The following is a 26,912-nucleotide window of genomic DNA, read 5'->3' as shown; positions in this document are numbered from 1 at the left end:
GTGGACAGGCTCAGCAGAACACTCCAGTCAAACCAAGTCATCTGCTTTATTTCATTACAAACTGGTTTACAGAGTCAGAACAGTACAAACTTGAGAGAGCAGCTACCAAAGCTTCAAGTCATCAAAGGAACAGCTGGAAGTAATGTTGACATCACAGGTTCAAGATGCAGAATCACCATGGAATGAAGGGGACTCCGCCTCCGTTGGCCCCTCAGCAGCTATTCAAGCTGCTCTACTGGCTGAATTTTGTCCCATCTGCTGCACCGTACACACATTGGCCTCTGGATGTCATCTGTTCCTCAGTGCCTATGAAGGACGCGGAGGGAGCGGGATGTTCCCAAAAGCTACATCTAAGCATGAGAGGAGGAAGTCGACCTCCAACCAAGACAAATGGATTTGACCCGGCAAAGGTGGTGGTTCTTTTGAAAGGTTGTTAGAAATCTCATAGGAAACAGTTAAAACAACAAAAATCCAAAAACGACAGCTTCCAACTTTTACCTAAATGTGCACATTTCTCTAAGCCTTCAGAGACCCGGGAGGTTTGGAAGAAAGCAGTTGAAAACGGTCTCAGAACCCAAACATGCAGTGAGAACACCAAATATCAAGATGCAGAGAAAGGAACCATTGGAATTGACCTTTGAACGTAACGTTTCAACCGTAAACACAAACCACAGCTGGAGGAGAACTGCACTTCACTTTGGTAAGAGAGTGAAGCCGTGCGGCCGAATGCGGAGCCACAGCCAGACTCTACGAGCAGCATGCTGTCAGCAGGTCTGATGAAGAAAACGTCTCATGCAGAAAAAACAAAACAAACAAAAAAAGGAAGTTTGACCCTGGGAGGGGAGGGGCGCACAGGAAGGACCGGGAACAACCAAACACCAACCCATCGAGAAAGCAGAATAAAAGACCACTGCAGCTCCGGGCCACATCTCCTTCAGTCTAGTTTCTGTGAGTTCAGAGCTCACTCATTCTGGATAAAACATTAGCAAACCAACAGTTTCCTCCATATCAAACCCATTAAAAGAAAAAAAAAGATGTTACCAAAAAGGATTCTTCAAAAGCACAACTAAAGAAGAGAACAGCCACCACACAACTGCGCCATGTCAACTCACAGCTAAAATATCACCATGGCAACAAGGTTAGATAGTTAAGAGTAAAGAGCAACAAGTAAAAGAGAACAGAGTCAGCCAGACCCTAAAGTGGCTGGAGGAGGGGCTTGCGTCAGGAAGAGTGTTGGAGGTGGGAGGTGAAGGCAGAGGAGGCGGCGCTCCTATGCCGTCATCTCAATGGTTTGCACCTCTGTGCGTTCGGGGGCGGCACAGCCGGCACCGTCTGCTAACGTGTTGGTGGCGCTGCGGCTCCGGACGCCGTCGGTGGAGCTGATGCTGGAGGCGGAGTGGGTCCTGGAGCGAACCAACCGGGTCATACCAGCTGTGGGCACTGCGGGGCAACACAGACACGAGGAGGTCAGTGAGGAGGGACTGAAGGGGTCCAATCAGCAAGCAGAGATTTGAATCACGCCAGCATCCAGATTCAAATCAGATGAAAATGAGTCAGATTCTGTCCAAAGATGCTCCAAACATTTCTGGGTGAACAGAGAGCGAGATGTTTGTCTCAAAGATAAACAGATGAGAAAAGAAGAGCTAAATGTGTGGCCAGAATGGAGACTGAGTGTCCAAACTCCATCCTTTAGTAAAATGTCCCTTCAGGTGACACGCATGAAAACAGAGTGCAGGCTGGGAAACGGAGGCTCCAGACTCAACTCAGGGATTTTCACTTTGACCAAACAGAGAGATAAATAATAATCCCTCAAAGCTGTTCCATTTATTCATCAATGATTATAATATTTGTATCAAACAGTCGTGGATACCGGTTTTTTGGAGGGTTATTCACACCAACAGAGGATCTCATCTTTGAAGGAAAACTTTTCAAGAAGCTTCTCAAAAACACAGGTCACTGCTCTTCCACCAAACAAAATAGCTGCTGTTGGATCCCTGCTGGAACCAAACCTGGACTGAATCCAGAGGTTTCTCTTTTCTTTGTCTGCTCTGGAGATGTGGCTCATTTTAGCAGGTTTAGTCACTCGACCTCTAAGGAAAGCAACGACCTTCAATGATCAATGATCTGTCTGTTTCATTGTCAGTGTAAGTCCTCAGGTAACCAGATTCAGTTTCTAACCATAACTTACATTATTAAAGAAGAGCCATCAATAAAATGAAGAGCTAGATACTGGCACCAATGATTGAACAGTTCATCTGATCTCAAAAACACTTACAGAATTCTAGAGGGGAGCTTAGAATTGTAGAAAGTCCTTTTCTCTGATAGTCTCACTGCAGCCCGTGTCTTAATGATTCTCACCACAGTCGGTTCTCTGGTTCATGTTTGCTGCCGTCATCCTCAGACCCAATACTGAGCAGCCTTCTGCTGTCTGCTTCACAGAGGTTCAGTCAGTCTGGGACTGGTCTTTCATACTGCTTATGCACCCAACCTCTCTGCTTTCATTGTTAAATGATTGTTTTCTGTTATTCAGCAATAGGAAAAACATGTAGGAATATTGAATTAGCAGACCTCTGATGTTTGCATGCAGTTAGGATTAGCCACAATCTGTCCTTTACCTCTGAAGACCTGGTGTCCACAAACATGGACATCACATTTTGGGTTATATTACTACAGCAGTTAAGTCTTCTTCCTGTGACGACACGTCTAGAGAGTTAACTCTTCAAAACTGGATGAATAAAGTTCAAGAGTAAAATAAACTACTAAGGTGCCAGATTTATTTATTAATAAAAGTTAAATCACAAAGTTAACAAATTAGCTATTTTGAAAATTCTTTTTCTCCCAATACTAGAATAAAAAGGGTCTTTAGTTTCTTTATAGTATTTGTAAAATAAAATAAATAGCAAAACAAGGAATAATGAGATGCATAAAGCATGAGAATGGGAGCAGTGATCCTTTATCTAAATCTGCTTTGGTAAAAGTAAAAAGTCCATGAACATCAATCTGTGTGCTGCAACGTCAAGTCGCAGTGCAGCAAACACATCATTTAATACCGAGTCTTATTATTTTAAATATTGATTTTTAATAAATAAGCTCTATTAACCGTGAAATCATTACAGATGCTACATTAAGGATATTTACGGTTTAAATCATGATTTCTTCTGTCAAAAACTCTACTGAAATAGAAAAAAAACTAGAAAATCAGATCAGTGAATGTAGTAGATTAACCAGCATTTCACTTAGATGTTCCCTGGTTCCATCTTGACCCGGGTCAGAGCGCCTCTTCTCCCTTTCAGCTCTGAAACCACCTCTGGAGGCGCCGTGGAGACGCTGAGGCGGACGCTAATGTCACATGGATGCAGAATGAGTGTTTTGTGAAACACAGCAAAGACGCATCAGAAAGTGTGGAGCTGCTGAGAGATGCAGACAGCTCTGCAGTCCCTCCTGTCCTCTGCTCTACCTATCGTGTGACTCGGGGAGACAGAGCCTCTTCAGTTACAGCTCCTAAACTCTGGAATGCTCTCCCCTTCTCTGTCAGGTCTGCCAGAACTCTCAGTAACTTTAAAAACTCATCTTTTTACTCAGGCTTTTAGCTCCAGTGAGCGGATCTAGTGGGCCACCCTATTAATTTGATTCTTTTATTGTTTAATTGATTTTATTGTTTCTTTATTGTATCATATTGTTTGGGATTTTATGTTGCCTCTGCTTTTAAAAGTGCTCTACAAAAATACATTGATTGTAACTTTTATATGAAGTTTTACAAATCCAGCTGTTCATTAGACTGCATCAATGAAATTCCCCCCACAGTGGGTCTTTGCCTTCAGAGGTTATGCTGTGGCTTGTTTGACACAACAGACAGTAAAAGGCTAAAGGTCTTGTCCTCTACAGCCAGTCTTCAAGACTTCATCTTAGTGTGAGCGTCACGTTTATCCAGTTCAAAACAGAAAGGAGCAGCTCTGCAGAACAAACAAAGCTGAAGGACCGTGGTTATGGACTCAATGCAGACCACACCCACATACGGACAAACAGAAGGTGTGGAAAGGAAAACAAAAAAAAAAAGTCAGGCAAGAATGAAAATGGATGAACGTCAAGAGGAGATGGATTCAGATCATGTCAGGAGTCCAGATACCTGATTGGCCGCTGGTGTGCTTTAAACTAAGATGAGGAACTGGAAAGAGAACAGGGAGCAGGAAGGAGGGGGGCAGGATGAGATACAGATGCACCACAAACACACACATGGAGAAGATCCTGAGCCAGGACATGCTGAGAATGAAGCTGCAAACTGGTACTTACAGTTACACAACAGCGAGTGAGGTGCAGGCTACAGACAAACAAACACACACACACACACACAGCTTTTGACAGAACACGCGATGTCCAGCGAACAAGGAACAGTGACGTCATCGTGACCATGGTCACCTTACAGGTTATTTAGCCCCCCCCTCCATAAACAAAGCTCTCTTAATGTGATGCTGGTCTTTCCCAAACGGCCACACAAGTTCAGCGTCAGTCATAAAGGGGGTTGACGAGCGGCTGCAGTTTAAGAGGAGCACAGTTGTTTCTAACAGTTTCTTTGAGACTCATACAGCCACCTTAAAAGGACGTCATAGTAACGGAATGTACCATTGTCATGCGTGTGGGAAGTGGATCATGACGTTTTTTTAAGGGTCATGTAAGTTGCATGTACTTGTGACGTACAGGGGATGCTGTCGTACGGCGCCTTTACAACACACTCTTGTCATTAATAAGGTGCAACTACTGGCCCCTTACTGACTGCAAATACATGCATACAATTACAGACAAATAACATGTTATAAACATTAAAGTAAAACAAAGGAAAAGTTCTAATAACAGCAATGTGACTGAAATCAATGTGATACTTTCCATAACTGCTAACTGCATTTTAAAATATATTAAATGTAATTATATATAGTTTTATACAGCTTTAGACAGGGGTGGCTCGCTAACCTTTACCACTCAAAGAGCCATTTGGATCAGTTTCCCACTGAGATGAAGGCACAGGGAGCCGCAACACTAAAAAAAAATGTTTTTCCCGATATGTCGCGATAGTTCATTTGGCAAAACTTGTATTGATTCCAAATGTTGTCAGGATATTTATTTATTTATTTTAATTCTTTATGAGCGTGATGTTTCCTTTGATCTTTTGTCCATCCTATAACCTTGAAAATACTTTTCTGTCTGTCAAACACCAGAGTTAAGATGAATGAGGTGATAGAAACAAATTCACTTTGATGCAGACTCCTTTCTATTTTTTTTTTTTTGTTCTTTAAATCCAGTAAACCCAATAAAGTATATTAATTTTATGGATGAAGCAGCTGTTAATTTGTTTCGCATTTTGAATTTTTCCCTGCGTGTAACCCCCCCTCCAGCATGTTCTACACAGAGAGGGCAACATACGGTCATTGTAGCAGACAGTTGATAGCATAATAGGGGCGCCCTGACACAAAAATAATTATTTTTACGCGGAAATGGGTGGTTTTAGTCTAGGGGGAAAATGCTTTTTTTGGGGGGTTCATGTGTCCCCTACCAGATCACCACTGACTGTCTTTCCATAAAAACTTTCCATCCCATAACAGACTCTGGTCGGCGTTCACAGCTACAGACACGCCTCCTCCACGCGTTCACGCCGCTCTCTTCCTCCTGCCTGCTCGCACGGTGTTAAAGGCGCCACGACAATCTGAGAACATGATAGTTATTTTACTAAACCACAGGGAGGAAAGAGCCGCATGCGGCTCCGGAGCCGCTGGTTGTCGACCGCTGGGTTAAGACATTAGACTAACCTTTGTAGTTTAGAGATAATGATAATAACAAACTATGCTAAAATGTATTTCATTTTTTTTATGTTTTCTGAAGTAAAATAAGAACAAAAACACAAACATACAAGATTTTGATAATGTTGAGAATATCTAAAAATGAATCCTAGACTTTTGCTACAGTAGCCACGGTTACATGAGCAAAATGTCTTTGATCGGATCAAAGATCGGATTACAATTGATCTGTGTACATGGGTCCAGAAAAACTGTATCCGATTATAACAAACATTTACACACTTTGGATCAGAATAAATCATTTTGACATACATAGAACTGTCTAAAATACTGGAAACGGCCATAGATGAAGATACAGTTGTAAACATACAAAGCTGCGGTGATAGAGTGAGATGATCTTCTTAATGTGCTTTTATTATTGCTATGGTTATTATTATGTGCCTGTTCGCTCATAATTTTCTAAATATGTGCGGCCAGTGCTTTATTCTTGACCGCATGGACCCGGAAGAGGGGTTAGGGTTAGGTCGATAGGTGTCAACAACAACATTTAGCTTTGGATGCAGTTAAAATCCATGCGGTCAATGCCGCAATCTGCATCTTGACTGAACGTTGATATGTGGGAGAAACTTCAGCCTTTATCGTCTGGAAACGATTGGAAACACAAATTTACATGATTGTTTACACGGTTTCTCAGGACTGTGCAGCATTTCTGCATTGAAAAGCCGCCTCTGCCGGCTCACACAGCGTCTTAAAGCCGCTCCTCTGCTCTGAGGCACACTTCTCCCAGGAGACACGGTTCTCCTGAGTCCTGCAGCTCGCTCACGCAGAGCGGCCGGACGGAATACACCGTTTACATGCACCACGATCGGATCAACAATCGGCATAACTCACCAATCTCGATCGGAAGAAAATTCTGATCCAAATGTGTATTTTCAGGTCAGAGTATTCTGAACGGTGTGTTTACATGACGCATTTTTATTCTGATCAGGATTACTTTTGTCCATGTAACAGTAGTTACTGTTGTTGCACAGCGCTTGTGTTTAGGCAATGTGTGTGAAGGCATAAAGAGAGAAACAATAATACATTAAAAAAATTGTAGCCTCTAAAAAGCACATCAATTATGACAATAGAAGTCATCTAACTGGAGGCTAAATAAAAGGTCAGATCAATGCTGTTACCCAGTGCATTAACTATAGTGGAGTCTCTGCAGATACTTACTGTAGCCCATTCCCTGCACAAAGTACTTGAACGCCTCTGCTAGCTTTCCAGGCTAAAAGAGCAAAGAAAAAGAAGTTTATTTGATATAAATGACCATTTTTAAATGGATGAAAGAACATCATACTGCTGGAATGAAAGACTTCTGTCTGCTTAACTATCAAGACTCACCTGAACAACCTGAGGAAGGCCTCCACAGTCTGCCATCTAGTGGAAAGACACAGAATAGCACATTTTGCACTGAAAATACCCACATTCTGTACAATAGAAAATCTGCTAGACTATTTTTAGAGTGTAATGCAGCTGTGGTGAAATTAAGTAAATCTACCAAGAAGGTCAAGCAGCAAGTTCACTGTTTCCTAACAGGAAGGTTTACGTTGTAACTCCTGTTCTCTGAGTATTTTTTTAAGGTGTTCAGCACTGATGGTGGGTTTAAAGTCTCACTCCAATCATCTCACGATCTTATGTTAAAGCTTTCACAGTGGTCTTTCAATTATGATTATGCCGGTTCTATCTCAAATCAGAAAACCTGTGTCGTTTTCTTGACATAGTTTCTGCAGAGCAGCAGGAGTTCATTAGAGATTTACCTCTGAGTTTTGGGCGGGACTGTTGAGCACAACTCCAGAGCAACCCCACCCTGCCCTTCCCCTCCTATTGCTGAGAGCCCTCTGTTTACATGCTCTCCTGCTAGCTTACACTCACTCACACCCCCAGCCTAACATTAGCGGTGCAACAATAATGGTGAGCTGTGTTGGAGCTATCCAGCCGTACAGTTTAAATCCAGATTCCAGCTCAGAGGAGGAAGACAAAGACGTTCATGGATCTATTTGTCTGTGAGTAAATGCATCAGAATGGAGCAGAGCAGGGAGCTTGTGGCTTATTTTCTGTGTTACCAAATACGCTCTTTTTCAAATTAATGTTTTTTCTTTTCCTGATTCACCACAATTTGAATAAAGACTCAAAAATCCAATTTTAACCTTAATTCTCCTAATTCATGCCCTCAATTGTCACAAAAATGAAACAAAATCTTGTTAAAAACACCTAAAACACTTTTTTTTTATCATAGTGGGTATTTGTTTTCTGTGTCAGAAAACAGCTCACTGCATAAAAGTCAGATGTGTTTGAAGAGGACAAACTGGTACCTTAAGCAGGGTGGTCTTGGTAGGATTCATTCTGGAGTTACACTCCACCTGTAGGGCAACACAAAGCACACACTGCCTTTAACACCATGTGGAATGTAATGGTGGCTGTTGTCATGGAAACAAAACAGGCACTAACCACAGCATCGACAGCAGGTGATGTGTCTCCGACCACCAGCAGGGCAGGACACCTGAGAAACACACATTGAGCCCCAGCAGACGAGTCACATGACCTGAGTCAGCGGACAGGGCAACATACCTGAGGGTGGTGACAGTGTTTTCATTGAGACCAGCTACAGGCCGCTCCATCTGCAACTCCGTCCGGCTAACACAAACAGAAACACGCTTTTATTCAAGATGCAGACCCGAATCATGGAAACGGGTGCAGATCTGAGCCTGCTGAGGACCACCTGTCATAGCTGTTGTAGAACATGGCCAGGTTCTCCTGGGGGACGTCCTGAGAAATGTGGAGTCGGTACGTCTGGATGATCTCTTTGTTCTCTGTTAACTCATCCTGTACACAGATGGCAAACTCTAAGTGAGGGCTGACACATGAACCTGACTGAGCTATGCTTTCTATGAATATTGTTTGGTCCTTACACTGCTGAAGTGGTGGCCCATGATGATGTCCACCAGGTTGCTCGTCCAGCCGCTCAACTGCACAAAAGATCTGCTTTTATTTTGAGACCTCACTGCACTTTGACCACATACGGTGTGAGAGTTACCTTGGAGGCAGCCCAGTCCACCCAGCCTTTAGCACACGGGTCGACGTTGATCAGAACTAAACCCTCAACTAAACCGGGCTCATTCAGCTGGAAGAAGACAACAAAGTTCAGCCAGAAGGAGAAATGTGAGGAATAAATCTGTTGTGACTCAGTGCCATCCGTTTACTCACAGCCAGTCTGGTGAGGATGTACGCTCCAGCCCCAACTCCAATACCGATCACGCTCTTAATCCTGACGACACAAACACATCAGAGTGGAGCTGTTCATGAACAGCACGCTTCACTTTAAAGAGGAGAGCCAAGCAGACTTACTGAAGCTGTGTCAGGACGGAGGGCAGCATCTCAGCCAGCTCATCCATAGTGGGATACTGATACCTGCACACATGTCCATGAGGCGTCAGTGTGTTACTCCCTAATTTCTGATGTTTATCTGCATGTTTCCACATTTACAATTAGCATAGGAGCGTCACGATTTCCTCATAACTCTTAAAGGACTACAATCTCTTGTCTGTTAAAAAATATTAAGGAAATTCTGTGGACAAAGACACACGTTTGATTCAGTAACTGCAGAGAATTCGTCATTTGCTTTCTATGTTTTAGGTTAGTCCAGTTGATTTTATTTGGCCACTTCTTTTTCTGAACCTAAACAGAAGTATAAGATTCTGATCAACAAGTTCCCGCTGAAAACTGGTTTATTCTAGGCAAACTGATCATCCTCAGTTTCCTCAGAAAAGACTTTATTCTCTTTGCTAATTATTTTTTCTTCCATGTTCTCAACTTTTTATTGAAAAAGCCTTTCTCTAAGTACATCCACAACCAGGAACAGCTGAAAACTATGTAAAAATCACAAAGATACATTCCTAAAACTGCTCAAATAACATTTTACAATTACAATTTAGTTTGAAATGGTTCTAAATAAATAATTGAAGGCTGTTCTGCATAAAAAGCACAGGAAAGATTTTAAATTAATGAAGTTTTATAAACTATCGTTTAAATACCATTTTAGATGTTTTTTATTAATATATGCGATCATTTTTACATCTTTTTAACAAATAGTAAAAATACTAAGGGGTTAGTTTTTTAGGAGTAACTTTAGCAAATATTTAAATTAAGAAATAGGATTTTTTACAAGTGATTTCATGTATGCCTGTGACCCAACTGTGACCTCTGTGACCTCATTCTCATTTCAGTGGGGTTGGTGTTGAAAAATCAGTTGTGCAGTTCACAATCAATGCTTCCTAACAGTAATCTGATAGCATAGGATGAAAAACCATGAATTTACTAGCATGTTCTGGCTGACGTTTTTGAATGTTTTCATAAAAAGTGGCCATGCAGCAGTAGTGTGTGTGTGTGTGTGTGTGTGTGTTTGCTAGATACCCTGTGGGGAAAACGGGGGCGTTTTCCTGCTGTCCTGGAGCATCCACATGCAGAACGGAGAAATGCTGTGTGACTTCCAGCATGTCTTCATAGTTAAACAGGCTATTGAAACAAGATTTATCTACACACACAAACACACAATAATCAGTCAAAAATAATTACTGCATGAACATACAGTCTTTCTAGTTTAAACGATTTATCTATTTGGTGTAAAGGAGCAGTATGCGTTTACTGACGGTTGAGTCCAATGTCATGGTAAGTGAGGATCGTAGGTCTGTTGCCCTTGGCAACCCCTCTCATGGTAACATGCAGCACGCCGTGGGCCGTCTCCACATCGTGTTCCTGAGTAACAGACAACAAACATGTCACTATCCGCAACAAGAGGCAGTGGAGGGAAAAAGATCAGACTCAAACTCTTTCTGGGATGGAAGGATCCCAAACTGAAGTGACAGCTCGCGTGAATGAGTGCAGTTTCTCTCTACGTTTTGGATTCAAGTTAATAAAAGCAAATCCTCATAAATATGTGGAAATTTACATACAGCAGAAATCCGACATTTACACAGCGACCTGAGGGATCACATTAAGGGAGATGATCCCTTACATCAGAGGTCCCCAACAGCCGGGCCGCGGACGGTACCATTACGTGGGTCACTTGGTATCCGACCGCAGACAAAAACAAACAAACAAAAAATAAACCATAACTTTGTCCAATGTCCGAGTTCTTTCACGAAATGTTGCACTATATAGTGCGTTCGCCATTGTGTAGTGCTGTCTGAATTTACAATTTCAAAACCCAGTGCCCTAGAAATTTCCCAGAAGTCTCTGCTAAAAAGCAGAGTGCATCGATGTTCACTAAATTGGGACATATTGACCACAACGCAATGCGTTTGAACATTTATTGCGAAAACAATGTTTAAATGGGTTTTTAATAAAAAATCAATATCGTCATCTTCAGACCACAGTGGATTGATAATACCAGTAATTTTTCAGCAAAATCATGATGCGCCCTACCTATGGTGTGATGCGCCTAATAGGTTGTTGCGTGACTTTGGTAAAGAGGACGTAGGTAGAGGACAGCATGCGAACGGTAGACGGGAAGTGAGGAAGTAAAAGAGGTGCAGGTATGTGTATAATGCAGAAGAACATTGTTTTGGAAACCCTGAAAATGCAAAGAGATCCACTTTTGAAGCACAGTTTAAACTAAAAGCCATCAGCTATGCGGAGGAACTTCGGAGCAACTGTGAGAGAATTTAAGTTAAATCAATCCATTGTTCACAAGTTGAGGAAGCTGGAAAACAAACTCCGACAAGACAAGAAAACGCAGCTGAGTTTCCGTGAAAATAAGGCGAGGTGACCCGTACGGTGGCCCGAGTTGGAAGACCGACTGAAGTCATGGATCAACGATTAGAGAACAGTTGGGAGAAGCGTCTCTACAGTCACCATTCTACTGAAGGCAGTGACGCTTGCAGAGAAAATGAAAATTGAACTTTTTCAGGGAGGTACGTCATGGTGCTTTCGTTTTATGAAACGCCGTCATCTTTCCATCTGGGCAAGGACTAGGGTGGCGCAGCAACTTCCAGCGGATTACAATAAAAAACTGTCCATCTTCCGCTCCTACTGCAGTGAAAAGATCGCCGACAAACACCTCCAGCCCAGCCCCATCACCAACATGGACGAGGTGCCGCTCACTTTTGACATCCCGGTGAGTCACAATGTCGAATGGCGGACGCAGTTTTACTAAGACTGGGAGGCAGCGCCGGGCGAGTTACGCCACAATTTGTGAATGGATTGTAGAAGCTTGAGCTAACATGTCTGCTTCTACTGTTGTTCCAGCTTTCACAAAAGCTGGTATGATTCACGAGGATCCGCATGGCAACGAGTCGGACTCTGATAATGACGGAAGGGAACCTGGCGTGTTTGATAGGAATTTAGCCCAGCTGTTCATTTCAGATACAGAAGATGAGGACTTTAATGGATTCTTGGATGCTGATTGATGACTAAAAAAATAAAAAATAAATCACAACCAACTCAGTTTTGCTACCGCTGCCTTTTTAAAACACACACTAGCACGCATGTTTTATCGGTGTGTTAACGTGCCCGCGCCTTAAAACCCAGTGCGCCTTTTGTATTTGTCAAATACAGAAAAAGCCCCCATAACTGACACAACGCCCTATGGTTGTGAAAATACAGTACTACACGTCAAGTCATTCATTTGCTACCGTTAAAAAAAAGAAAAGCTGTTCCAACCGCTGAATGAAAAGTCTAAAGCTAACGAAGTAAATAAAAAACAAACATCTTTGGGAAGTTTCTCTTTGGGGAGAAAGGAGCCATTGAGGCAATAGAGGAAGAGTCTTTGATGTAAAAGAAAAATGAATCCACTATTTACAGGCAAAACCAGCAGTATTCCTCAAAATATGGATTTATTTTGACAGTTGTTTCCATGTACCAAAGCCACTTTACATAATATGCAGTGACTGACTCTACTGTTACACGTCCATTAATAATTAAGTTGCAGACAAAGCAGATTTACTTTAATATTTTAACCAGAAAATACCAGTTTTATGACGGTTGTGTCATTCTATTTTGCTTTATTTGTCAGCCACATCTTCAAAATCATCTAATTGTTAGCCTCCACTTTGACATTTTAGGGAAAATCTACAACACATTTGAATGGGTCCAACACAAAGTCTAAGATCAAACCGGCTGCAAACATTTGACAGAAAATGAAGATTGAATTAAATGAAGTTGTTGTTTTTTTAGAAACCTGTGAAATAGACATTTGAGAAATTTTCTACAGCAAAGCTAAATTAGAGAGGCATCTGTTAAAAACTTTCGTACAGAAAATACACCTCAGTGTTAATAAAGAATTGAGTTCTATAATGGTATAATGGTGTTCTATGGGGAAACATTTTTACAAATCTGAAACAATTTCTACAAATCCAACAACTTTGTTTCATTGAATCTTCATTATTGTTAAAATACCTACAGACAGTTTGAAATTGTCTTTTTAAACTAAATCTAAAATTGTGGCATGTTGTAACAAACGAGAAGCTTAAGATTTTGTCAGACATTAAACTGGTGCGTGGGCTAAAATAGGGAGGAGACCACTGCTTTTGATCATTTGTGATCACAGCAGGGATGGGTTTCCGCTCTGAAGGCTTTGCCACAAACAAGCAAACACTTGAATGGCTTCACATGTTTATAAGGAGGAGGAGTTGTTCGGTAATCTCATTAAAGAGCTGGACATGGAAATCCCATTAAAGGATCATCGGCCTTGCTGCTCACTCAGTGCAACAACAAAACACTTCTGTGCTCATGCCAACAACAACTCTGCTGACACTTTAGTACAAGTGACATCTTTAAGAGATCAAACAAAAAACAACCCCTTTCACTTAAACGGTTACCTCAACTGACGTAATGACAACAAGGTGTTTAGCACGTTTTAGCAAGACAAGCTCTGATTGACTTCTGCAAACGGATGTCAATCCAAAGAAATGTAATGAAATCCCGCCACATTATGCAGGACAAAGGCCAGTCTGCGAATATGTGTAGACACTGACGGACTAGACAAAAGCCAGTTCTCCAAAATTCTGCATCAACTGACAAGTTTCTTTGGTGGTGATAAAAGCTGGTTAATACTTAAGGAAAAACAGTTATGGTTAATTTCAGTATGAATTTAATGAGGGATTGCACTTTGGAAGGGTGAGTGTAATAATAGCACTGATTCAAGGGTTATGCAGCAGGTACAGTGACATACCAAGACAGAAAGTGACATCAAAACAATTAAAACGTTTCAGCTTCTTGAGGCAAACTAACTAAGAAGGTGCAAGCAGCCTGTAAAGCATGACTCAGGACAGGAGGGGTAACACACAGTCACTCACCACCCCAACTCCCAAAGAACAGGAGATCTGATGCAAATCCAGAGAGTTGCTCATCCTTGAACGATAAAAAAGCTCAAAGCTTTTTACATGCACCAGCAGAGGAAATATGCCTCAGAAGGAAGAGCAGCAGAAGAACGCTGCTGTCCTCAAGCACGGCCCCAGTGAAGGAGAACAGAAACAGGGAGAGGGAGAGGGTGTATGACTGGGTCAAGAGGAATAATCTGTATTCATTGGCTGGGAGGTAGAAGATCTTAATGTCTTAACAACAAAACACGTGTTGCATTCTGTCTCTCACAGCTTTTATTTTGACCTGCATTCTTTCTTTCACTCCTCTTCTCTGCAGCCTGTTATTATTGTTTCCCATATTGTAAAATGACAGAACAAGAATATCAGCTTTTGTGGATCAGACAGGAGAAAATACACGTGTGCAATCATATCACTCATTCAGCTGCTTACAACTCAACTGTAAATCCATTAAACATGTAGGATTGGACTGTAGGACACTCAGAAAAAACCCATGAACTGAAATAAAGGAAAAATTCAAATTCCATACAAAAAAAACAGACAGGATCTGAGCTATTGGGTTTTAAAGTGATTTTCTAACAGCAGCCCAAATTAAAGTTCCCAATAGTATAAACATTGCAGAAAAGGTGATTTTGTGACCATCATTTTTTACTTTTTAAATTCCCACACGAGTTGTTCCTCCTGTCTTCCTCCCAGCAGAAACCAGACTCTCCTCCTGTCTTTGCTGAGTGACGGGGGCAGCTGACCGGAAACGCAATGACAGTATTGACATGTGAGGTACAGCTGTTCTTGTAGAGGCAAACCTTTTCACTCAGCCTGCATTTACTGACAGAACAAATCAATCAGAACTGAGCAGAAAATTGGTTTTGGTTTGTCCCAGTCAGTCACTAAGCTGAACAGTAGCAGGCATGCAGAGGCTCTGAGGTTTCAGAATCAGAAGCCTTTATTCTCATTTTTCCTGGTTCTGATGGACCTGTATCTCCTTCCAGAGGGCAGCAGGTACAGCGACAAAGCAGGATGGGTGGAGTCAGTGATGATACTAGTCACTCTGCTAAGGCAGTGTGACTGGTAGATGTCCTTCAGTGAGGGGAGAGGGCAGCCGATGATCCTCTGCGCCGTCTTTACCGCCCTCTGGAGCCTCTGCCATTCTGCTTCAGTGCAGTGGGAAAATCACACTGTGATACAGTAGGACAGGATGCTCTCAATGGTTGAACGGTGGAAGGTAACCAGAAGCTTCTGGCCTACATTGTTCTTCCTGAGCCTTCTCAGGAAATACAGGCGCTGCTGTGCCTTCCTGATGACAGTCTTGGTGTTGATGGACCATGTGAGGTCAGCCGAGATGGTGGTTCCTAGAAAGATGAAACTGTTGACCCTCTCAGCACAGTTACCATTGATGTAGAGTGGGGGTGGGTCTGCTCTGTGCTTCCTGAAGTCCACGACGATCTCTTTGGTCTTGGTGGTGTTCAGGATGAGGTTATTAGCATGACATCACCTGGACAGTTTCAGGACTTCCTCTCTGTAGGCCGTCTCGTCATCCCCAGAGATCCGCCCTGCCGCAGTAGTGTTGTCTGCAAAATTCACTATGGTGTTACTGGTGTGGGCTGGTCTACATCTGTTGTGTAGAGCGTGTACAGCAAGGGACTCAGCTCACATCCCTGTGGGGAGCCTGTGCTCAGCGTCTGGGTGGAAGGGAAGTAGGGTCCTAGTTTAACTGTCTGTTAACTGTTTGTGAGAAAGTCCTTCATCCAGGAACAGATGAGTGGGTAGAGTCCTAGGTCAGACAGTTTGCTGACCAGAAGGTCAGGAATGCTTGTATTGAAGGCTGAGCTATAGTCCACAAAGAGGTAGAACTGTCTCATTATTATTTGATGTGTACAGGTGTGTACTGCATTTCATGTAGCTCTAATAGCATAACACTGCTGAGCACTGAATGTAACTGTAAAGTGAGGCAAACAAAGAGGACGGTGCAAAAAATAAACCAGTGCTAAAAATAGGTTATGATCATAGGAACAAAATAAGTGTAGAAAATAACTGCAATAGGCCAATGCTGGAAGAGTGGTAGCTGCAGATGGAGAAAAAAAACGTTTTTTCCTGTGTGACTACAACCAGTCTGTTTCCCAATTGTCTTTTGTCTCTCTCTCCCTTTTAACATGATCCTGAATAATGGCGGTTTATTATAACCCATGAGGAGGCTAAAGCCTTACCCTGGGATCACACTGCATCCAATCCAGCTCCAGTGCGGTCGCCGGAGTCTTTAACTACAAAAGTGCGAGAGGCACTCACACGGCATCCAGTCCGGTTTGGCCCCTCCACTTTGTTGGCTTCAAATTTTGGCTTGGGACGCCAGAGAACTATTTTGTGAAGTTGGGGCAAAGGAAACGACCTAAACCGGAAAGCGGGTGTAAAGTGCATCAGGTACTTTTTCAAAACCTATTTTCTGCTATAGTCGCTGTTTTCACCGTGGTGTAAAGATAACGTCATTTCGGCTTTACCGACGAGTCACACGTTTCACACAGTCACACAGAAAAAGAAGTGTTGTGAATATTATCCAAAATCACGAAGGAATGAGGGTTTGTTTACTAGTACTTCCTATATAAATGACAGGTTATCGCGTGAACCTACAGTCAGGAACCTAAATATTTGGACAGAGACACATTCTTTCTCATTTTGTTTCTGTACATTACCACAGTGAATTTTAAATAAAACAACTCAGATGCCATTGAAGTGCAGACTTTCAGCTTTTGTTCCATGGGTTGGACAAAAAGATTGCATAAAAATGTGAAAAACTAAAGCATTTTTTAAACACAATCCCTTCATTTCATGGGCTCCTAAGTAATTGGACAATTGACTTCCATGCTATTGCATGGGCATGTGTGGGCAATTCCCTTGTTATGTCATTATGAGTGAAGCAGATAAAAGGCCTGGAGTTGATTAGAGGACTCGTGCTTGCATTTTGAAGATTTTGCTGTGAACAGACAACATGCGGTCAAAGGAGCTCTCCATGCAGGTGAAAGGAGCCATCATTAAGCTGAGAAAACAGAAAAAAACATGCCAGAAATTGCTACAGTAATAGGAGTGGCTAAATCAACAGTGTGGTACATCCTGAGAAAGAAAGAAAGCACTGGTGAACTCAGCAACGCAAAAAGACCTGGACGTCCACAGAAGACAACAGTGGTGGATGATGGCAGAATCATTTCCATGGTGAAGAGGAACCCGTTCACAATAGCCAACCAAGTGAACAACACTCTCCAGGAGGTAGGCGGATCAATATCCAAGACTACCATCAAAAGAAGACTGCATGAAAGTAGATCCAGAAGGTACACTGCAAGATGCAAGCCACTCATAAACCTCAAGAATAGGAAGGCTAGATTAGAGCTGTGACGGTGTCGAATTTTTCATCACCGCGGTAATGAACCACCAGGGGGCGCGGTGTCGCGGTTAACCGCAGCCCCCCCCAAAAAAAACACAAAATCCCCCGGCGGCCGCATCGGAAATAAATACAATTACAACGTACTAATCTTTATTAACAAACATCAGTAACAACTAAGAACTACATATCTAACTGGTGAACTAACTATAGGCGTTGTAGATTGACTGTGTGTGTGAGCGCGGAGAGTCTTGTGTAGGTAAAGGAGGAAGGTGCGCACACGTGTGTTGGGGTTGCGTGTTGATTCTTCTGCAGCGGACCGCTCTGGAGCTGCACGCAAGTTTTACCTGTGCTCTCTGGTACAGACACCTTCTCAGAATATTATTTATTGCCCAGTAATAAGCAGACTGCAGACACTGTCCCCTTTCCGGCGGCCGTGAGCCTGACATCCATGTAGAACGCGCGGCAGGAGGCTCCGCCATTGTTTATACAGAAACGTAACGTTACACTGCAAAAAATAGTTCCCAAACAAAACATGTAGTGATTTTCATGGAAATCTAACAGCGCGCATTCATGTTTGGTGTTACGGAGTGAAGGAGGACAGTAATACCCCCCCCCCCCCCCCTCCAACACAAAATCCTCCGGTGGGCGGCCGTGTCCCGCACTTAAGAACGCACGCAGCTTATAACGGAAATGGATACAATGGAAATTAACAATTAGAAAGCAGTGAATTTATCGTATTTCCTTGCGAGACGGAAACTTCTGTTGTAGAATAAGGATGTGTGCTTCTGAAAGCGCGCGCCTGTTTGTGTAACTGTAAAGGGAGCCGCGTGCCACGTGCAGCGCAGAGGCAGACAGTGAGAGCACGCGCGGTGGGAGAAAAGGAGACAACAATCTGAAAGAATGAAGGAAAGTCTGAACACAGGACTAGATAGATAGATAGATAGATAGATAAGACAACTTTATTTATCCATTTGGGAGGTTCCCACATGGAAATTGACATCTCCATCGCATACAGCACTGGTTGACATACATATAGTGAAGAGGAAAAAGCAGCACAGTGACTAGAAAAATTCCAAACAGTATATACAAAAAAAGGTCATTCAGGCCCTTTCCCTTTCCTTTTCCGTCTTCCTCCGCCCTCCTAAGTGGAGGTTAAAGAGTTTGATGGCACGGGGGACAAAGGAGTTCAAAGGAGTTCCTCAGTCTATTACTAGCAGTCTAGGACTAGCAGAAAAAGTAAATTATAAGCAAAGATGAATGCGTTTAATGTGTTTATTATAGTTCCAAACACGCACCATATGCAAAAAGTAAAAAAATTGCGTAAAAAAAAGTGCGGTGATGCGGTGATGCGGTTATCGTCACAGCCCTAGGCTAGATTGGACTTTGCTAAAAGGCATCTAAAAAAGCCAACACAGTTCTGGAAAAACATTCTTTGGACAGATGAAACCAAAATCAACCTCTACCAAAATGATGGCAAGAGAAAAGTATGGAGAAGGCGTGGAGAAGCTCCTGATCCAAAGCACACTACATCATCAGTAAAACACGGTGGAGGCAGTGTGATGGTCTGGGCGTGCATGGCTGCTAGTGGCACTGGGACACTATAGTGTTTATTGATGACGTGACACAGGACAGAAGCAGCCCAATGAATTCTGAGGTGTTCAGAGACAGACTGTCTGCACAGATCCAGGTGAATGCAGCCAAACTGATTGGGCGGCATTTCATAATACAGATTGACAACGACCCAAAACATACAGCCAAAGCAACTCAGGAGTTTATTAAAGCAAGGAAGTGGAATATTCTTGAATGGCCAAGTCAGTCACCTGATCTTAACCCAGTTGAGCAGCATTTCACTTGTTGAAGACTAAACTTCAGACAGAAAGGCCCACAAACCAACAGCAACTGAAAGCAGCTGCAGTAAACAGTAAAGGCCGGGCAGAGCATTCAGAAGGAGAAAACCCAGCATCAGGTGATGTCCATGAGTTCAAGACTTCAGGCTGACATTGCCAACAAAGGCTTTTCAACCAAATATTAGTAATGACCATTTTGTTTTCAGTTATTTCATTTGTCCAATTACTTACGAGCCCATGAAATGAAGGGATTGTGTTTAAAAAATGCTTTAGTTTTTCACAAGGTTTTATCTAGTTTCCAGGGGGGGGCGACATTTGCATTGTAGAGAAATTTTTAGGTCTAAGAGCACGGGGGCATGATCTGATTCAAGTATAGTTGAGTAATTAACAGAGACCGGCGGGACAATGCTTTTATCAATAAAAAAATAATTTATTCTGCTAAATGAATGATGTACAGGTGAGAAGAAGGAGAAGGAGCAACCTTGGTCAACACACCCTGTTTGTTCCATAAAAACTGTTATAGATCTAGCCATTCTTGAATGTTTTGTGGGTTTGGGATTTGACGGGTCCAGTTTAGGATCAATTACACAGTTTAAGTCACCTCCAAAGATTAGTTTGTGCTAATTTAAGTCAGGTATTAGTGAGGTAGTTTTGGTTATGAAATCCCCATCGTCCCAGTTGGGAGCATAAACATTTACCAAAACCACAGGTTGATAATAAAGGACCCCGGGGACCATTACAATGCAACCTTGTGGGTCTGATACGATCCTGAAAGGTCTGAATTGAGTTTTTTTGTGTACCAGAATGGCACAGCCCCTGGGTCTAGAATTAAAATTTGAGTGGAAAATCTGCCCAATCCAAGATTTTCGGTGTTTGATCTGATCTTTGTTCTGTAGGTGGGTTTCTTGGAGAAAAGCAGTTTCACATTTTAAAGATTTGAGATGATTAAAGATTCTTACTCGTTTTACAGGACCATTCAGCCGCCTCACATTCCAACTAACAAATCTCACCAGCTTGTCTCTCATCAGCGCTCATTTATAGAGAAAAAAATAAAATAAAATCAAAAATAAATGAGTGAAGTGTTATAACAAAAAGGAGGAGACATAAGAAGATATACTACGGTATTTGGCCTTGCAGAGAGTTTAAAAGCTTGTTGAGGCTCACAAAACCAGGAGAGTTCCCACCCAAATACCCATTTTTATGCAATCTTTTTGTCCAACCCATGGAACAAAAGCTGAAAGTCTGCACTTCAATGGCATCTGAGTTGTTTTATTTCAAATTCACTGATGTAACGTACAGACACTAAATCAGAAGGAATGTGTCTCTGTCCAAATATGTATGGTCCTGACTGTACATGAGTTTGGATTCTCAAGAGGTCGGCAGCAGAGGCTGTGGCTGCGGCAGCCTCATCAGCTCAACAGCAAGAGTAGTACCTGTCAGATCCAAGCAACATCTCTCCTACTTCTCTCAAAACTTTGTTTCTGAGATTTGTGTTTATGAATCCCAACCCTTAAATTCAGATTCATTCCTGCAAATGTATTGACTCTACCAAAGTTGACATGTGGATCTGTTGATACTAACCCAATGCACCAAAGTTATTATTATGACCTGTAACTTTGTGTACTAACAGGGTTTAGACGACCACTTTCATCTGCCTGACTGACTCAGTGCCCTATTTATTCACCAGGAAAGCTTTTTTGCAGCATTTGCATGTGTTGGTACAAAATTTACCTGACAATCAAAGTCCTGGAGGTTTCTCCCATTCTAAAAGAAAGCAGAGAAACTATTTCATTTTTCTTATGTTGTCAATCCTTCACATTTATGTCAAGTATCAAAACTGGGGAAATGTAAATGCAACAAATATAATATGGAAAAATTACGTAAAAAGAAGACAGCATAGAAACTCTTCTAAAAAAATACAATGTTGTGGAAATTTAACTGATTCATTAACATGTAAGCAAAGGGGTATAGGGAAAGTCCTCACCTGTCCCGTCAGCAGTGGTTTGATCTCAGTCAGCTGAACATCATGAAGTTCCTCCATACTGGGTTTGATTTAGTCACAAACCAACAAAGACAACGGTGATGAAGATCTCTTCAAGACAGAATAACAAAATCAGAATGAATTTTAAAAATAACAAATAGTTGACTTTATACACAAATGCGTAAACAAATTTTTAGCAAATTTTAAGCAAATTTAGTGGTGTTTAACCATAAAGGAATTTTCGTTGCCATTAAAAGATAATATTTATAGCATTTAAAGAACAAATCCTGCAAAACCTCTCGGTCCAAACCAGTTCAACTTAAAGCCACCAACCAACCCAGGGCAGACAGAATGAGGACACCTCATGCACAGATCCCTGCACGCAGGCCACACAGGTAATGTCATGGAAAGAAAAGAATCATGCTCTGTTTTAAAGTGGAGATTGGATGGACCTGGTGTTATCCAATCACGTGTGGACAGATCCGAGCGCATCGGCTTACAGCCAGTATCTAAGGCGACGTCTTAACCCCAAAACACATCTGCACACAGAACACTTTAGGTCAGGCTGGATGGAGCTTCGACAGCGTCACAACAATTTACATTTTCTCCAAGGAAATATCCATTTATAACATATGTTTGTATGCTCAAAGGCACACTAAGAAAAAACACTGGTGTGTTCTTTTTCCAATTCTTTTCTTGTTTTTGGCTGTCCTGTACAAGAAATAAATTGTAAAATCCGAAACAAAAAAAAACAATTACCTCGTCTATTTTTGCCGTACGTGCTGTAACATTTAACTGTCAGTCTCTAAAACAGGGGATGAAATCGCACCTGTTCTCCAAAAATATCAGACTTGTTATCGTCACATTTTTTAACAACGGCGTGCTGCAGTTCAAACTTTGCACCTGCAACCATGTATAAATGTGTACAAATCCTGCATGTTTGATGTCTTTTTGGCGCCGAAATTTAGCATAAATTAAAGTTTCTCTAAATCTGTTTCTTGTAGTCCGGTTTCTATAGGGAACCCTGACAATATTAACTCAATGGAAAAATTAGGCTCTTGATACCAGCACCCCAGAAATGATGAATTTGTGTGTGGAGGGGGGAGGGGGAGTTGTAAGTGTATTGTGTGATATACGCAATGTGCTTGCAAACTAAGGTCCCTTCAAAAAACACATTTATTAGTTTTGCTGAAAGTCCCCAGTTAGCATGTTAAGAACATTTGGAACAAGAAAGAGGAGAATTGCTAGAATTCCCATGTGTTCAAGCTCTGTGTAAAAGTATGTTTAAATGTTTTTTCTTCCATATCTCTAAACCTTTGAGAAAGGGTAGTCCCTGAAAGTGATGGATTTAAAACAACTACAAAAAAAAAAAAATAAAAAAAATTGGTCCCCTGAAAACAAGAAAACCAGTAAGTGTGTGTACCAGTGTGTTAGTGTGAGTGGGCAGTTTCAGCAGAGTGCTTTGGTTGGATGTTCACTTTCCTGTGGGCATCCTGGCACTGATCTGACTTCGGTTGTGAGCACTGATAACATAGTGATGCAACATCATTTACACACACTGATAAACAATCATCTTTACATGGAAAATAGTCAAATAATGTGAGGTTAGTAAAAGTTATCTAAAAAGAATCTTAATTGTAAACAAACTGTATTACGTTGACTTTTCCCTATAAATCTATCATTCTTAGAGATGGAAAACTATATTTAGAAATTATTATTTTTCTCTGCAAAGCTCTATTTTTAGGAAAATACACGATTTGAGTTCCATCTGTTACACCAGTTGATATATTCTTACCCCTGCTTTAGTAGTTTCATAGCTATAATGCAAATAATGACCAGCCCAGCACACCTCCTACTTCTTTAGTGAAGGAAACCAAAGAAAGAGTGTTAAGATAACGACATCTGTCCAAAACAGATGGTGGTGGAAGACGCTGGATGTTTGCTGGTTGGAGGAAACACAGAAATAGAAAGTGACATGCGAGCGCAGGTCACAGGGCCTCATGCCTGCATGGGCAGTCACAGCTGATCAGCAGCAGTTTCCCCCGCAGGGCTAATGTGCACACAATGACCCAGACAGAAACATAAATATATCCATGTTACAGACACACATGTTTAAAGCAGGTTTAGAAGGACTAGCTGGGGTCTATCGATTTCACCTTACTTTCCTCAATTCAAGAAAACAGACGTGTTTGAAGAAAAACAACAAGTTCATTCAATGAAATGCAAGCTTGAGGTCAGCATAGGATCATCACAAGAACAAGAGACAATCTTTAAAGCTCAGAGAAGTCCAGTTTCCAGCCAAGAGAGGTGCTCTGATCTTATCAAGACATTATCCATCCATTAGCTTTCACCAATCTCAGCCTTAGAATAAAGCCTTGATAGATGCTTTTGAAAAACTTCCAAGAGGATTAATGTAAGCACATGCAGACCAAGGTCAACAGAAACCTTCAAAATGGTTGGGTGTCAGAAACTCACTGGAGTTGAATACTTAATAGATGATGAGCTTCAAACTCTACAGTATTAAGGTAAAACTGATGGAGCTTTTAGAAAAACCTCAAAAACAAACTACATGGAGTTTTATTATTTGATGTTACATTACCTCATTTTGAATTTTGCCTTTATAATAGGATGAAAATTTAATGTTTTTATCAAGCATTCCTTCGGTTTGTTAAGTATTTGTCTTTTCCAGCAGCCATGGTGTAGTGGTAGAGTGGCCGGCCTCTGATCGAAATAATGCAGGTGCATTTCCCACTCAGCCTCTCCATGTGTCCTTGGGCAAGACACCGAACCCTGCATTGCTCCTGGAAGTCACAGGTTGGCTCCAGGGTTCGGCAGCAAAGTCATCGGTGTGTGAATGTGTGTGTATCGGTGAATGGTACTTTGACCGCAAAGTGCCTTGGGCCTTCAAGGAAGGTAGTACAATGCTATACAAGTACCAGATAGGCCAATTATCATTTTTTAAATTAGCATTTTTCAGCAAATGTATATTAAACCATTACTTAGCTAATAGTATTTAGCCTTTAAAAAACTCTTCTTAAAGTAGATTTACCTAATTTAGACAAACGTGTTTGTTCAGAATGGATTAGCACTTAGCATTATTGTTTACGCTTGTGTTCATATTTTCTGCAATGAGGGGCAACAGCATTTTAGCAATAAATCAATCAAACTACGGCTGCATGATATCAGGAAAACTCGTGATATGCGATATTAGTGATCAATATTGCGATGACGATATACCTTGCGATCGATGAACCAATAGCAAAACAATCAAAAACATCCTCCATTTCGCTGCAACAGTTTAATTTAAATAAGAGCCAACATAACTTAAGTTATATTCTCAAATGACTCTCCTCTAAATAGGAGGCGAACATTAACATAAAAGGGCTCCATCTGATTGGTCGACAACGTGAAGGGGTGCATCTGATTGGTCGAATGCATAAAGGGATTTATTTGATTTGTTAAATACTCCAAGCTGCCATATTATTGATTGTTTTAGCACATTTAAGTCAACCATTTATGGCCATTTTCGCCGTCTTTTGCAGCATGCATACCGCACAGCTTGATATCGCTATAACGATAAATGTGCGATTTATTGTGCAGGCCTAAATCAATCAAACTGATTTTTCTGAAGGAAATCCAAGGAGATAATAACTCTGTGGTTTCATTCTGTTAACAAAACCACGCATGTCGTCATGTCAGAGATGTAGATGTAAGGAGACCTGCAACCTCTCAGCACAAGATTTTACATCCAACACATAGTAGTATGTGACATACTAGTACTAGTCTTGAAAATATTCCATCCGTTAAGCCTTTTTTTTTCTCTCATCAGTGAATAATGGAGCCAAAAAGCCGCATTTCTTCAGATGTGGGGGTCAAACGTTATCTATCGTGTTACTGAGAATAGCCATAAAGACGAAAGCCTTCCTAACAGCAGGCTGATCTCAATGTAGTAATGTTCCAGCTCCGCCGTCCGCCCACATAGACACACAAAAGGGATCCGAACAAGACTGTTAATTAAGCTCAATGAACATGTCAGGACGGAAACGGGACCTCTATTCTAACAGACAGCTTTAGCATCGACCGTTACCATGGGAGCCGCGGTTTTCTTTCACCGCTACGAACACACCTGTAACCCCAACGTCATGACAGCGAGCTCTGTGAAAAGAAGACGAAGCTCCTTCTCCGGGGAGACCCGGTCCACCGACGACTGACAGGTGGTCCGTCAACGCGACGGGCTCCGCGGCGCTGGTTAGCAGGCTAACTGGCTAACTAGAAATCACCAGCCAGCACTGAGACCGAAGACGATAAACTGTTGGACTCACCTCGAACCGGCGGCCCCGCAAACAGGCTGGTTACCCTCTTCAACCCGCTAGTTCACAGGGTTAAGGCACAACCGTTGGAGCTGCGCGCGTGCTCCTCTCAAGTCCTCAGAGCACCGTCTGGCTCACGCGGACCGTCCGGGGCGGAGCTACGTCAACGTAAACAGTAGGTCACGAGGTCAACGGCATTACATTGAAACTTTGTTTATTTCCTTGTTAGTCTCCGTGTTAATTAGCATGTCTAATTACGACGGAGTATTAGGGCCACCCAAAAAAAAAAATTAGAGCCACCAAAAAAAAAAAAATTAAAATTACGAGATTTTATCTCGTAAATTTAGGAGATAAAAACTCGTAAATTTAGGAGAAAAAAACTTGTAATTTTAGGAGATTACAGTGGAAGTGAGCATGCAGAGCAGCAGGTGAACGCCATGCAGCCGCAGAGAAGACCGACTAAACTTTGTTGAACAGGTGAGCTGAATGTTTATTGATAACGTTCCAAATGTCTGGAAGGTCATTTGTTTGATTTACGATTCATTAAAGTTTTATTTATTGATGGTTGGTTTGCAGGATCTCTGCAGCCCGATGAAGCCGTCGTCGGTGTCCCTGCAGCTGTTTGCTTGAATCCTTTCTTCCTCCACCAAAGACAAGACTCTACGTCTGTGTGACGCTTCCGTCACACAAAAGGAGGAGCACTTTTTTTTGGCATTTTCAACGTTCCAAAGCTAATATAAAACACTATTTTCATTCCTCTTTATTGTTTTATGCTGAAACGGGACATTTCATCTGCAGGAGGGGGGCATTTGTAACACTGTTTACTTCCGCATTGGTGTTGGGATGACAGGTTCATGACGTAATGTGACAAATGAACTTCAGGATATGTGAATGAAAAGGAGAATAAAGGCTGCAGCGATTGTCTACACCCAAACGTGTCTCTGAGCTCCTTATTTTACATATTAAACTCCGCTTAAATAAAAAATAATCTGATTTTGAGTAGCCAAAAGGTTCAGAATCTCTTTGTTTTACACCTATAATAATCCGGAAATGAAGCTTCACAAAAGGCTCCACATACTTCATCTTCAAGCTAGGTTCCGATAAACGAGAAACTTCGGTGTTTTTTCCTTAATCTACGACTTTTTTCTCGTAAATTTACGAGATTTTAAGTCGTAAATTTATGAGATAAAAAGTCGTAAATTTACGAGTTTTTATCTCCTAAATTTACGAGATAAAATCTCGTAAATTTAACTTTTTT

The 26,912-nt window shown here is 41.7% G+C and overlaps 1 protein-coding gene across 4 annotated transcripts; it reads right to left on the bottom strand.

The window, feature by feature from the left end:
• Nucleotides 1–28: 28 nt before the first annotated feature.
• LOC101163152 (protein NDRG3) lies at nucleotides 29–25,817 on the bottom strand. Of its 4 annotated transcripts, none has more exons than XM_020701597.1 (16): nucleotides 25,471–25,815; nucleotides 21,348–21,455; nucleotides 21,095–21,127; nucleotides 10,478–10,583; nucleotides 10,242–10,362; nucleotides 9,177–9,239; nucleotides 9,036–9,096; nucleotides 8,866–8,952; nucleotides 8,741–8,797; nucleotides 8,551–8,654; nucleotides 8,400–8,465; nucleotides 8,280–8,331; nucleotides 8,144–8,191; nucleotides 7,173–7,208; nucleotides 7,005–7,056; nucleotides 29–1,440 (listed from the first exon to the last, which is right to left on the bottom strand). In XM_020701597.1, exons 2-16 carry the CDS (start codon nucleotides 21,402–21,404, stop codon nucleotides 1,271–1,273), a joined length of 1,113 nt encoding a protein of 370 aa, XP_020557256.1. In that variant the 5' UTR covers nucleotides 21,405–21,455; nucleotides 25,471–25,815; the 3' UTR covers nucleotides 29–1,270. The 4 variants fall into 4 exon arrangements, with proteins under 4 accessions (XP_020557256.1, XP_011471227.1, XP_020557257.1 ...); XM_011472925.2 differs by having other exon boundaries at nucleotides 25,667–25,815; XM_023956995.1 differs by lacking the exon at nucleotides 29–1,440 and adding an exon at nucleotides 4,085–4,165 and having other exon boundaries at nucleotides 25,667–25,817.
• Nucleotides 25,818–26,912: the final 1,095 nt, after the last annotated feature.

The sequence above is a fragment of the Oryzias latipes genome, chromosome 7 (genome assembly GCF_002234675.1).
Source record: "Oryzias latipes chromosome 7, ASM223467v1".
Taxonomy (NCBI): domain Eukaryota; kingdom Metazoa; phylum Chordata; class Actinopteri; order Beloniformes; family Adrianichthyidae; genus Oryzias; species Oryzias latipes.
This window is presented reverse-complemented; position numbering and strand designations above follow the sequence as displayed.

Bases quoted from the DNA above. Each gene is read 5' to 3' on its own strand.
- LOC101163152 (XM_020701597.1), bottom strand. From the start codon at position 21,404: ATGGAGGAACTTCATGATGTTCAGCTGACTGAGATCAAACCACTGCTG. The intron at 10,584-21,094 runs GTAAATTTTGTA...TCTGTTACTCAG, and splicing joins TCCAGGACTTTGATTGTCAG to GAACACGATGTGGAGACGGC. The intron at 10,363-10,477 runs GTCAGTAAACGC...TTGTGTGTGTAG, and splicing joins CCATGACATTGGACTCAACC to ATAAATCTTGTTTCAATAGC.